The sequence below is a fragment of the Styela clava genome, chromosome 2 (genome assembly GCF_964204865.1).
Source record: "Styela clava chromosome 2, kaStyClav1.hap1.2, whole genome shotgun sequence".
In the NCBI taxonomy this organism is placed as follows: domain Eukaryota; kingdom Metazoa; phylum Chordata; class Ascidiacea; order Stolidobranchia; family Styelidae; genus Styela; species Styela clava.
Window position 1 is genome coordinate 26197869 of NC_135251.1, and position 14017 is coordinate 26211885.

The following is a 14017-nucleotide window of genomic DNA, read 5'->3' on the forward strand; positions in this document are numbered from 1 at the left end:
ATTTGAATAATGGATCCACTCTTCCAATCAAATTAAGGCAAAGTAACCGATGCTCGCAAAATTATGCCTTTTTCACAGTGGACGCACAGCTCCAAGCGAGAAAAAAAATAATTATCGTCGTCGTCCTGGCACAAAACATACGTGTGTGGGATGATAGGTAGTACTTTTAGAATTCTAGTTTATCGGCATAATACTGGCGTTCAGAGCATAGCACGTTACACGGAAGAAAACAAAGGACAATTTTAATAAAAATAGCAATCTGAAATACCAATGGAGCAGTGTAAAAGTGCACTAATGTGGTTGAAAGCTAATCGAAAAATAAAACACTATCAGAGTGGAATTCCCTCCAAACTATTTGGAACCGTAAAATAATTTTCCGCCTCATCCTAAACGTTTTTGGTAATTAATATGCGTGTTTTCCTACTCTAATTTCATAAAATCGAAAGCCATTAAAAGTCCCTAATAGAAGTGATGCATAATCCCAAACCTACACCAACACCAACAGAAGCTTAGATAAGATTTGTTTCAGACGTTTCTTAATATACAAACATTGATTAAATATCAGTGACACTCTCTTCTGATCAGCGAAAAAAATATAATTTTTGACCCATTCATCGAAAAAGGTTCGCCATCCCTGGCCTAGTGCAAGCCCACTGCAAGCATCAACGATATTCCCTAAAACTAGCGTATTGACTGGCACAGGTCAAATAATATCTATTGCAATGCTGTTCTAATGGTTTGGTGGATGATATTTATTCGCTCTTGCATAAATATCCATATGTATGTCTGCAACATCCGCTCCAGAGGAGCAATAACATTAAGCAAACCTCGGACCAGATTAACTGGAACGCAAGTAGAGACGTTGGATTCAACAGTGCAACAGTGTTTCGTTGTAAAAAAAAAGGTTTAAGAAAATGTAGGCCTACATCATTTTCAAAACCAATCTGTAGCAGAACATTTTTTCGATATATACTCAAGATATTTTTTTAGTATACTAATCATAGGGAGAACTACGGCCTCCCCTTCGCGCCCGACATGAAAATACCTTACAATTCTTAGGTGAGGACTTGATGATGGAGGAAGTCATTTTCCGACCAGCCGCAACGTAAACCACCCTACAGATCCTTCTAGAACAGACATGAGCAAAGTACGGCCCACGGGCCAAATCCGCTGGGTAATTCTTGATAATAATTTTTTATGTTGCAGCTGAAATAGCTCAAGGAATTTGTTGAGATTGCGGCTAAATTTAGTTTGGGCACGAGGCTTACTGTTTTCCACCTTTACTTTTTAACACTGTAAATAATGTTCATAAATTAACTTTTTACGTCACACTTTCATGGCCCGCCAGTCTAAGTGGGCAAAAATGTTGGCCACTGGTCCAAAAACCTTGCCCACCCCTGCCCTAGAACATCATCATCCCGTGATCCAAATCTATTCATAAAAACGTATTCATTACAATGAGACCGGCCATATTCACAAACAGCAGCTTACAGGTGCTTTGAGATAAGAGCGGCTAAAGTTATTCTTCGGTTAATACTTTCATGGTCGAAAAACCACCAAAACAAACAGACAATATCACGGGAACTGCCCTCGTATTGATTAGCTGCGTAATAGCAACGGACAGTTTGACTGCCGGGTGGTTATCACAGTAATTCATGCAATAACTTCCTTAAATAGAAATCAGTAAAAATAATACCACAATTTCTGTGTCACAATCTGTATTTCAGTTTAATTGTTTTTGTACATAATGAACGAAGTCAATAATTACATTTCAAAGAATCAGCCATAGTATCTACATTTTTCAGTCGGCCACAAAAACTAAACATGGTTCACCCAGAAAATATGTTTGTACTCGTTAAAGTTCATAGTATGGACATTGAAATTCCAAAAACATTACATGTCCAAGGAATTTGGCTGATAGGAATAATGACGAACAAATAAAATAGGACAATCGTTTCTAAATATCACTGCTGAATAGATTCAGACTGCCAGCCCTGAATCTCAGCATGGACGAATTACACAGGATTAAAAAACAATTTACCGCAATTTATTGATGCTTCCGAAGTATGTGCACCAAGATGAAGTTGTGCATCATCTTGGTGCGCATACATCAGGAACGCCAATTTCATCTTATTTGTGATAGAAATGAAGCGACATTTGAATAACTTATTACCATAATGACACGAATTTTGAAACAATCACGTATTCCTAGAATCTGTTACATTTCACACGTGGTAATCAGTTCACAACAATATAGTCTTTTCGGAGCCCGCACCATTGTAGATATTCAACCATTGGTTGATAAGCATGCAAAAAAGGAAATGATTGGAAGCAAAAAAAAATTCAAAATTAGGAGATGGTCACTATCAAATATCTTTGTCTAATCTAAGGTATCCAATCCAATGCTCTCAATTATCAATTCTAGCTTCTCAAAACAAAGCATTTAAACATATAATAAATCACGAAAAGTAAAGAGTAAATTACTCGGGAAAACAAACAAAGGTTCTTGCCTAAAGAAGATGAAAAATATTGAAAGATGAGTTCAACAGTGCCAAACACAGATATAACTTCTAATTCAGATATCAAAAAATCTCTGTAAACAAACTCGAAATCATTCGGAAAACATCCATCACACTTGATGAGATATGATGATAAAGGTATTACTTCAGAGGTTTCAGTTTTGTTACTATTCAAAACTATTTCCCATAATGAGTTTGCAAAAATCTGAGTTAAATCTCGAACAAACTTGTGTGGCAAATGCTGAAATTTGGCACCTTTTACAAGTCATTCAATTGTCTATAGATTAAACTTAAATTAACAGGACAGCAGCAATCACTACGAGTCTGTAATAATAATAATCACGAACGAAAACTTCTGCATGACGCAAATTGACACATATCGAGCTTATAAATAGATCTACATAACACATTACAAGTAAAAAGTCATCTGTAAGAAACAAAAGACATGGAAAAACGCTATCGAGGGAAGAGTCTTTGCTCCATTGCTTGCATGTAATGAAAGCAACCATCACCATCTAGGGTTTCGCCACCATTTAATAAACGGTTACATTTTTCATGATAATTATCTACCGCACACAAATTAATCCAACCCAGCAAGCAATTTTCCATCATTTTCAGCATTCCCTCCATCAATCAACAAAAAAGTCATTTGTTAATCGCTCTCTGGTTCTGCTGAACGAAGCCACGTGAAAAATGGATTGACTGAAGCCAAGGCAACTCCTCTACCATCTTGCTCGTTAGGATCAGTTGAATCCTTCCAATTATTAAATGAACTTTCAACAATGACATCCATGTCATACAAAACATCAAAAAAAGTTCGGAGCACATCTAAAAAACAGGAACATTTTCAGTAATGCTTATAAATTAATCGCACTTTTAAATAGGCCCCTGTCTCTCAAAATAACCCTGGAACCCTTTCAAAATGGTACATCTTTTTACCCACAACTCAAAAAAAGGTACACCCCAGCCACGTTACATTTGTAATCGGCAAAAACAAAATTTTAATACAATATAAACGTTTATACTGACACTTCATTATTTAACCAATATGGACGTTGCCTTGGATTTCACCTGTCAGTACAAAGCGAGGTAATAACCTAGTTTTGAATTCACCTGATGTAAAATAATTATATCAGACATTCCAAATTTTTAGGGACTAATTATTCGACTAGAGCAATCCCTGACATGCTTTCACTGACGTTGCATATTTATTCCCTAATGACTTACTTGGAGGCTGTTCTAAAATAACCATCAAGTATTGAAGACCGTATAAAGCTTGTAATTCTCTATCTGGAACATTCTCAATATATTTCTTCAATAAAATGCTCCAATCTGTCATCTTCTTTTTGTCTACAGTCATTAATTTCACTGTAAAAAAAAAACAGAATAGTATCTCTCAACAAGTATTCGGTCTTGACAATATTTAAAATTTGACCATTAGCAAAGGATCCCCACAGCCTTACCGATTTTCATGATAATATGGCACTGAATTAGTGAAATCGTGATTATACAGGGAGACTCAAAAACAGAACCCACTTCCATAGAAATGAAGAAATTTTCTTAACATTTGAACTTCTGTTTGTTTATGAATGTTCACTAATAAAGGAGGCTTTGCACAATAGATATGTTCTATCTAAAATATGTTCCAATATGTTTTTTTTGTTTTTATTTTTATAAATGTATTGTGGTGCTCTCAACGGGATCAATACTGACAGTACTGACAGGACAAAAATCTGAGCACCATACTATTCCCACATGGACATTAGTAGTTAAATAATACGGTAAATCGGATGGTTAACAATCTCAAAATTATGTTCATCATTCAAGATGTGAAATTATTCTCAGATAAAACAATTCAAGTAAGAAGATATGACATACTATCAATAGCTTTCTTGCAGACTCCTATCGTCAAAGCACGAATAAATACAGGTTGTTTGACTTCATTAGAAGAAACATTCGTATCAACCCAGTCGAATATTTGTTCATTTGTTTTATTCGATTCTAGCAGTTTCGTAATTTCTTGCTCTAATCTGTATTGCTTATCTTCTGACGAAGAAGAAACTTCTTGTAGGTTTCCCGTTAGGTCTGATAAATCTTGTAAATTCTGGATAATAAATAAAATAGTAATCAAAATGAAACAATTATAGAGATAAATAGTCTGATTAAAAAGCCCATACCCCACCCCACCAAGAGTGCAATAAAATTGGGTGAGCATGACAAAATGGAAAGATTTCAGTTCTTTGAAGAATAACAGCTTCTTAAATATCATAGGATATCTGTGGCTGTTCAGGTTTGTGTTCTGAGCAAAGGCGTTAAAAGCGTTGTAAAAAAGTAGTTACAGTGAGCTAACACTAACATCCAGGCTGACGACAAATACCCGACATATACTTATTCCTTAGATTCAAGCAAACTATTGATTCCAAATTGACGAATTGAAAACTAAAATTTAAAGTTAGCATTCTAGTCATATTTAAAAAGCATAACAACACAATATTGTTAAACAGGGAAGACTGTATATTTTTTATGATGTGACTCACATGTTGCGATAGAAACTGCTCTGTATAAGTTTTGTCTTTGCCAAGAATTTTAGACCAAACCATATTGTTTCTTCGCCACCGAAGTACGAATGTCGCCATTGTCTGTTAATCAAAATAAGAAAATGTTATTATTTTCCAGTCAGGAAATAATTCCTTCCTGTGGTTCTTGAGAATGTTTTTGCTTTGTATTTGATGTAGTATTAATATTATTCTTTAGTTATTTATTACTATCATAGGCAGCACTTAGTTATAACAACACTATTAATTACAGACGTAATCAAACTGTCCAAAAGCCGGAGTGCGTCCTGTCTAGTGTCTATAACACTAGCTAACCATTGAATGAAGATTGAATAAATAATAACTTTTTATGCAGAGGGAGAGAGGAATAAGATTTCAAAAGTGGACAATAGGAGGAATTCGCTCCGCTCAAATTAGCTGGGAACAATCATACTACCGTAGGGAAATAATTTCAAAATAAAAGTGGAAAAAAATGTGTCAAGTTATAAGATGATGGTAAAATGAATAAAAAAAGACCAATACATCATATTTGGGTATCGAAAAAGGCAAGAAAACTCACAACGTTCTTTATCACTGCTTTTACGAATTCCGCAACAAATATTCCGGATTTATCTTCTTCTTGAAGTGGAAATGAAAGATGATTTAAACAAGATAATGATATATCTGATTCACTTTCATCTTCAAAAACAGGAGCCATCTGTTCAGCAATATATTCCCAAACTTTGGGAATGTCGATTTCACAGTCCGGTCCCATTTCTAACAACCCCATCAAACTGAAACAAATTTAAGAAAATATAAGACGATGAAATCGTATCAACCTTCATGGTTAATGTACTTTGTAGAAACAAATATTCACTTCAAGATGTCGAAAGATATTAGGAAATTATAAAAAAAATTCAAGGGTAAATTTCAATTTTAACATTCCATACAGTCATAGTGTCTTTATTAGATTATTTTATCGACGCACATTCACAGATTTCACTTCATACAAGGCTCCATACCAGGGCTTCCCCAACCAGGGGTCGTGACCCCAAATTGGGTCGGAGTGATAAGTAGGTAGGGTCGCAAACAGGTCATGGGTTCACTCAGGTATGGTAGAGGATGGATGTACAACACATCTAAGATATGACAAACCATGTTAAATTTAGCAGTTTGTACCATGGCTTACTGTAAAACAGGCCCATAGGCATTGCTCTATGCTTTTACTATAGAAAATGTATGTGCTTATTGTGACATCACTGTTTGGTTTTAGCTTACTTTACTTATTACTTGGGAACCCCTGCTCTATACAAACGGCAAGGATATCTAACAATATGTAAAGAGCTATCAGATCAGCATCGCCCAAATAATTTACTACACCCTGGGTGAGGGGGATATCGATTCAGCATTGCCCATACACAATTTATCACACCCTGAGTGATAAATACAGAGTAACAATAAATGTTTGAATAGACTTATACTTATGACATACCCTTTAATATACTGTTCCGCAGACAGTTTTCCTCGTTTTAATAAATGCGCCATGAGTCTTCCTATATTTGTTCGAGCAGTCGTGTTCTTCTCTAGAGTGAATTCATGAGCAATAAAGACAAGCGAATGCAATAAAGATGGAGGAGCGTTCAGTTCATCTATACATTCTGTTGCTTCCTGTAACAAAATATCAATCGGAATATAATTTTATCATGCAAAAATTCATAGATCTCGATTCCTTTACATTATTACTTCAAAAGTCGACAAAGTTTTTTAAAGTACCGGTACTATAATCAGTGCTGAGAAGCTCAGTAAAAATTTATTTTTAATCTGTTAACCAAGCAAAATTGACAGATTACCCAGTTAACTGCAGTTAGCGCAAAGGTCCTGCATGAATTAACTTACACATGAAGTACTACCTCAGATGATAGTTAATGGTCAAAATTTGGCGCTCCAGAAGTATGTGCAATATGGAGGTAACTAATTTTGTTTGCCTACTTTACATCAAGTTGTGTAGAGGGACAGAAACTTATGGCAGGGGGTATATTCACTTGGCTAACACAAACAGTCCCCGAACTCGTAATAGAACTAAGATAAGGAAAATCTGACAAAAATTATGGCCTAACTCTAACCTGGTACACATACGACGGGAGTACTCAAAATTTAGTTGCAACCATAGACCATTTATTAAAAACTGCTCATCAATCTGTTAGCTATTTCCAGTCCCAAATCAAATTGGTTTAGAGTGTATGTAACGTTATTGTTATAAATACTCCTTATTTTCTTTCGTGTTCTTTCTACAACAATTTTTACACTCCAAATACATGAGTACATGCAAAATATATATACGTACAGAAAACCAACATCACATACATCCAAATGAAAGTACTTTCAAGTTCCCCTATATTTGAAAACACCATAGGCTTTCCAAATCAAACAAGTAGAAGCATACCTTGTAATCAACAATACTCAAAAATTCCTCGAGAATGCTTTTACTCTTAGCTTGCATTTTTTCTTCATCAAGATCAGTATTATAATTATGACTTGGTTGTTGCTTTTGTTGAGATGATGAACGTTGTGGCCGTAGAGATGGACTGGATTCTGTGATGTAGTGAAAGCCAATACATATCTAAACCTCTTTCCAGTATTGTGTGGCAAAAATATGAGCATAAAATACAACATCAGAATTGCAAGGGTTGTCCAAACTAATTGAATATGCGAAACTAAATCGAATTGCAAATTATTGAATTAGTTTGTGGCTAATTTGCGAATAATCAAATCGTGTGGTAAAATAAAGTAAATACAGCGTTGGCAGAAAAAGTCTCTTAACAACCGTCGCCAGACATTTTTCATCAAGCAAACGATGCTGCATTTTGCATAAACGATATTCGCCCTCACTTTACTAGTTTCCCCAATTTATCTCTGGTGTTCATTTTAAATGGAAAACGAGATGTCACTTAACCTATTCAAGTTGAAATGCCTATTTGGGCTTCTGTAACAATAGCCGTCAAAATCCGTTACTGAAAGTGTTATTAGCACGCCGAGATCTGAGACTAGCCTCATAAAACAGTTTCAGCAAAATTACAGTGGTATTATGGAGGTAATTGCACACATGTTATCACAGGATCGAAGCTGGAATTCTTATTGTACAATGGAGACATTTTTTGAATTGCTCCCTAATATTAAGATTATTCGGTTCGATTCCAGAAGTTGATTTGAAAATAAAAAAAACATCAAAATTCCCGCCAGTCCTAATCAGAATGAACTGGTGTAGTATAGCGCAACATCAAACTTATGTTCAGAGATCCAAAATAACAGACTGACCTCTAGATGTTTTAGGTTTTCCTTCGAAGCTTCTTTCTTTTGATGTTAATTTACGGGCAGTTTCCAATGCAGACGTTCTCTCTTCCTTTCTTGGGGTACGACCACCAGATCCGTAAGCTGATGGTGGTCCCATCGAACCTCTCGATCCAGAACGGGTTCCTTCGCGACTTGATTGCCTGAATACCAAACAACCAATCTTTAAAACTAACATAGTGTACATAAATTCAATTTGAATCAATTGCCAAACTATCTAATACAACTATATTTAAGCAATACACATTTTATTATGATATTTTCTAACATAACCCATTGTGGGTGTACAAAAAGAAACGGTAAATTTGTCATTGCACTTCTGGTAACCTTGCGCATGTTCACAGGTTCGAATCCTGTGTGAGAGGGTAACCAGACACCACGCCGGCGTAGGGTGGTTTACGTGATCGACCACTTCCCTCATGGCAGTCCATGCATTTGAAACAAATAACAGATTAACTATTCCCATACCCGACATGGATTTTGGACGAGAGGCAATGGTTCGTCATATTATTAATCCATCTTATTGTCTTTACTCTTCCCTCGAATAAATATAAAATCCTTATTCTGTCCCTGCTGTAAAGGGCTGGCTTGAAAACCATACATACCTTCCTCCTTGTCTTCTTTGATATTCATAATCCGGATGTTGTTGTTGTTGGCCGAGGGCAGAAAATCTATTCATCATACTGGTTGGTGTGCTGGACCTGCCACCAGTCTCCGGTGTCCTGTCCATGGAGGCAGATGGTGAATAACTTCCAGAACCAGTTTTTGAAACACCTGTACTGCTACCAGATTTCCAACCTCCGAAATTTCGAGTCGGAGGACCAAGTGTCACTTTATTTTCATCGAATTGATTTGTTTTCAGCTTCATTTTACTCGGATCGTAACGAGTTGGTTTTGGAGTCGTTTGGACTTTTGTCCAACCATCTTCACCCCCGTGACCTCGACTTCCCAATCGGCCGCCAGAACGACTTCCCTACAAAGAGTGAGAAATAAAAAATGGTCAGCATTTTTTTTTCAAATATGACAAATTAGTATCTTTTGGCTTGGCAAGTATATTTCAAGCTCAGCAGTGTTATGGTTATATGAGTTTTTCCAGTTGATTACATTTTTGTTGCGGGTATCTGACATCCTCCGTCAGATATTTCTCAAGCAGTGTCCCCGACATGTGGATCATGACCAAAAATTGGGTTGGCTGAAAATCCTCTTGGATCAAGTATTTTTTAACGAAATGAGAATATTAATTCTATGATATAGTAAATGTTTGTTTATTTTATATTCAATTCCATAATTATATATATCAAGTATCAAGGTGTAAATACTTGACAAAAATCTATTTTGCCATGCTTAGTAAAGTCATGCCATGAACTCAATATTTTGCCCAAGGCAGTGGTTCTCAAACTTCTTGGTATTGCGACGCCCTCCAAAAATATGGCTAAGCTGCGACTCCCCGTGAAAAATGTCTGGATACCTTTCAATAAGAGACTTCTTTTACAATGAGTTTTATTTAAATTATGCCTGAAGAGAACTGCTGTGGTGTCAATATTGAATATCTGTTAAGGTCAATGCGCAGACGAAGTGCTGAACAACGCTTGATGTTCCGATGTTCATGAAAGAATTAAAAATGATCGGCATGCATGACTCGATCTGATCCAGCCTGTGTGATGTCATAATAGGAACAGTATTGAATGATCCGTGATGTTTGTCAAGTCACATATAGATAAGATCGATCGTTACAATAATTAATATATTGTCATATCCAGTTCTCAAGTATGATTTAAACGAGAATAACGAAAATTTTGACTTTTTCTACGCACAGTAGGTATAAATCCGCAAAAGAAGAAAAGTTTTGCGATGCCCTATCAATATTGAAACGACGCACTTGGGCGTCGTGACGCCCAGTTTGAGAACCACGGGCTTAAGGCAAGCAAGCTCGGCTTTCTCACTTTAAAAGGAATATCTGGTGATCTAAATGCTACATAGAAAATGATTATTTTGTATTGTTAACTTAATTTTGTAGTCAAAAAGCAATAGACGACGTTTAGTATTTAAGCATATTCTAGGATCGTGAGATTTCACCAAATTTTTTTAAAAATTAGGGTCACTCAAAAAAGGTTGCAAACCATTATTTTGAAGTTAAATTCCCAGAATTTTGAAAATATCACTTGTACCTGTTTCATAGGTTGTGGTACAGAAGGTGCAGTTGCAATTTTGAGTTGCAGTAATTCTTGTTCTTCTTTCGCATCCTGATGAATTTGAGTTATAGTTTTCGGTCCTTGTACCGTAATTGCACGTGGTACCCAGGAGTTCTAGAAAAAGGAAATTCAAAAATTAAAATTGTCAAATATAATATGACTGATTATCCAGGTACAAAGGGATGAAATAAGTACGGAAGAAGTATATAATCTAGCTTATTCAAAACTAATATACTTGTCTTGTTACAAAATAAATTCACCATAATTAATTATCAAATTCAAGCACTTACAAGTCTGAGATCGTATACATCTTGAAGCATGAATCGAACTCTAGCCGATGTTCTTTTCTCTTGAATAACTCTTTGTATTTGGGTAAAGTATTGATCCATACGTTGCTAAAATAATAACAAACTTGTTACATATTTCTACATTAACGTCATTATTTAAAATATTTAAAAGAGAAGTTTGAAACGCCAACTCACAAATACACTCAAAATAAGCATCAAAAGTTTTGACAATGCTTAGGTATGGAAAGAATACTTCTGGGTAAGGTTCCGGGAAACAGCCGTTGTTTCTGATCAAAGGTAATGGTGCTACCCAACCTAGCTTACCAGAGAAAACACATACATACACTTATTTTAAAGAGCTCCGTTACCTTGTGTCATGCCTAAGCCCATAAGCCCACCTATAAGATTTACAATTTAACAGTGGATATGAAATAAATGAAAAAGGAATTTGGGTACTCCCGAAGTATGTGACCCATGATGGCGGTCACAGGAACGTAGTATGTGTACCAGGTTAGGGTTAGGCCATAATTTTATTCCAATTTTCCTTATTTTAGTTCTATTACAAGTTCGGGGACTAGCCAAGTGACTTAAGTAGTATTTGTATCTGAAATATCGGCCTAACCATGACCTGGTACACATACTACGTTCCGGTGTCCGCTATCTTGCTTCACATACTTCGGGCGGGAGTACCAGAATTTGATCAGGACGATGTAGGAAATAGAATAACAAGACGATGAATATTGCGTATTTATTGAGAGTCCATGCATGCAAAAACAACGACATGGACTGGTAACCGGATAGGAGGCTTTTATTTGCCATATGTTCGAGCTGCCCCGTCAGCTTTCCTCTCCCGCAGAATGAACATGAAAAATTATTTTTGTATAAATATTAGCGAATTAGAACTTATACCTTCCCCTTGACATGGTCAAGATCTTTGCCTATTGTTGTCAATAATCTGCATAGAGATTCGAGGTGATCGTCATCACGAGCTTTGAACAGTGACATAATGCAGCTATGCATAATGTTTTCAGTTAACATTCGTAGCTTGAACAGTTCACCAATAAATCGAATATTTCCCAGCGTTCGACGGCGTTCTTTTGCTTCAGCAAGATCATATTCCTCTTTTAGTTGAGGTGCAACTTCCTGCAAAATAAAATAATATAAAAATGCAGTTCATTAGAATAGACTGTATGTACTAACTTTGGCCCTTATTGTCTCTGCCTTTGTTATATTGATTGACTGGTTCAAGTTTCAACGTCACACCATCTTCGATTCTGTAAAACTTCATCAAACCACAAGCTATTCCTCATACAAGCACTTAACAACCCTATTTAGTCCGCAGAACACTTTTCTATGATAAATTGCTTGTGCAACACCAAATGTAAAATTTTTCGGAAATAAGTGATCCTATTATTAACCAATATTTATCTCGTTTCCTGTGTTGATCAATTTTGGCAACAGTAAAAAGACCAATAGCTTAAGGCGGGAGTTTGAGAAAGCTAAGAATAGCAGATTTCTGTTAGTCACATCAGAAGGTCCTAGTAAGCCTCGTGACCTAACTCATATGAATATGGGTATGACCAGGGGTCAAAAATTTTGCCCACCCAGACTGGCGGGCCATATAGTGTGACGTAAAATGTTACATTTTATGAACAATATTCACAGTGTTACGAAAGCAGAAGTGGGAAACAATAAAAGTGGGAAACAATAAGCCGCGTGCCAAAACTAAATTTAATCGCAATATCAACAAATATCTTGAGCTATGTTTTAATTAACACATTCAAATTTGATATCAGTTTGGTTGTGGCAGCATCAGGCGAGCCAGATTGAATTCCGCAACGAGACGGATTTGGCCCATAGGCCGTAGTTTGCCATGTCAGGGCACGACTATAAACAGCTGACTAACAGCAAGAACAAGCCCCATTGCATTCAAAAATCAACAAACCTCGTCCGTATTCTCCTCTAATTTCTTTTTCATTTCAAGTAAATGTTCTTGATCAGATTTGTTCTTTTCAAACTCTTTTTGACACTTTGTCAAAAGCAGTTTACGAAACTCAACAGGAGGTGGTGGTTGCGCAGGTTGTTGTTCTTGGCTTTGTGGCAGCTCTGGTGCAACTCGCAGGGCAGTCATTTGACGACACATGTTTGCATATACTTCACAAAAATTTGGCTCATCAATTGCCTATATACAAAAAAAATGTCGGTAAAGATTATGCTTGTCCTGCAACTCTATTCATCTTATTTTTTCCTGCAGTATCTTCTGGACATAAGAGCAACAACATTTTACGGCAGCGGTTTCCCTCAGAGCAGTTGGAGCTGGCCACAATGCCGACGCAAAACTGATTTTACTTTTCACTTGACAAGATAACTCCCTGTTCTTCTTAGTTTTGTTGCTTAATAAGGTTATTTTACAGGGTGTTTTCACTTTGTTGAGCATGAATTGTTTGAACAGAATGGGATTTGGAATATACCAATCAAACTGACACTATAAATACAACTGGAATAATAAACAGGGGGCTATAAGTGCTCAAACAGTCGAAAGCGGGCCACAAGCCATAAAAGGTTTGGAACCTCTGTTTTACAGTTTAAAAGGCCTGTAGAACAGGGATATCAACAGGTATCAATAACAAGTAATAGCAGAGATTGCAGGAGCGCTCAGATCTTCCACCAGTCAATCTAAATACTAAAAATTCCTAAATAATTGTTGAAACATTCTTCAGCTAAACGAAAAAGGTGTTAAACCAAAGTAGATGCAATATATGGATAAGACGAGCACATGAAGTTACCTTTTCAAAAACGAGATCAATTGCTCCTCGAAGTTTTCTCTCAGTGTCTATTTTCATTTCAAGAACTTGTTTTATAAGTTTTGGGAATGTTGATGGAGTCAATTTATTCAATACTGCCCGAACTTCTCTTTGTATTTCCTAGAATTTATAAATAAAATATCATGATAAATAAACCGTTGAAAATATTGAAAAAACATTTTTCTTCAAAATGAATTATTCGCCATAAATTTCTTGAATGCATTGAAAAAAGTATCGTATATAGAAAACGGAAAAATTATGTTTCTTTAATCTGAGGGAGCTTTAGGTTCCTTGTACAGAAAGTGACTATAAATAAACACTATTGAGATATGT

At 36.0% G+C, this 14017-nt stretch overlaps 1 protein-coding gene across 3 annotated transcripts in view; it reads right to left on the bottom strand.

Moving 5' to 3' along the window:
• Positions 1-1701: 1701 nt before the first annotated feature.
• Positions 1702-14017, bottom strand: part of LOC120336761 (eukaryotic translation initiation factor 4 gamma 3-like) — a 32051-nt gene continuing 19735 nt past the window's right edge. For all 3 annotated transcript variants that reach the window (XM_039404515.2, XM_039404516.2, XM_039404517.2), the window contains exons 19-32: positions 13667-13804; positions 12826-13062; positions 11790-12023; positions 10884-10988; positions 10570-10707; positions 9007-9374; positions 8369-8544; positions 7497-7645; positions 6546-6721; positions 5634-5847; positions 5057-5158; positions 4398-4623; positions 3747-3887; positions 1702-3347 (exon numbers count right to left, since the gene is read on the bottom strand). In XM_039404515.2, coding sequence (XP_039260449.2) covers positions 3172-3347; positions 3747-3887; positions 4398-4623; positions 5057-5158; positions 5634-5847; positions 6546-6721; positions 7497-7645; positions 8369-8544; positions 9007-9374; positions 10570-10707; positions 10884-10988; positions 11790-12023; positions 12826-13062; positions 13667-13804 — 2580 coding nt within the window. In that variant the 3' untranslated portion in view covers positions 1702-3171. The remainder of the gene's footprint in view (positions 3348-3746; positions 3888-4397; positions 4624-5056; positions 5159-5633; positions 5848-6545; positions 6722-7496; positions 7646-8368; positions 8545-9006; positions 9375-10569; positions 10708-10883; positions 10989-11789; positions 12024-12825; positions 13063-13666; positions 13805-14017) is intronic.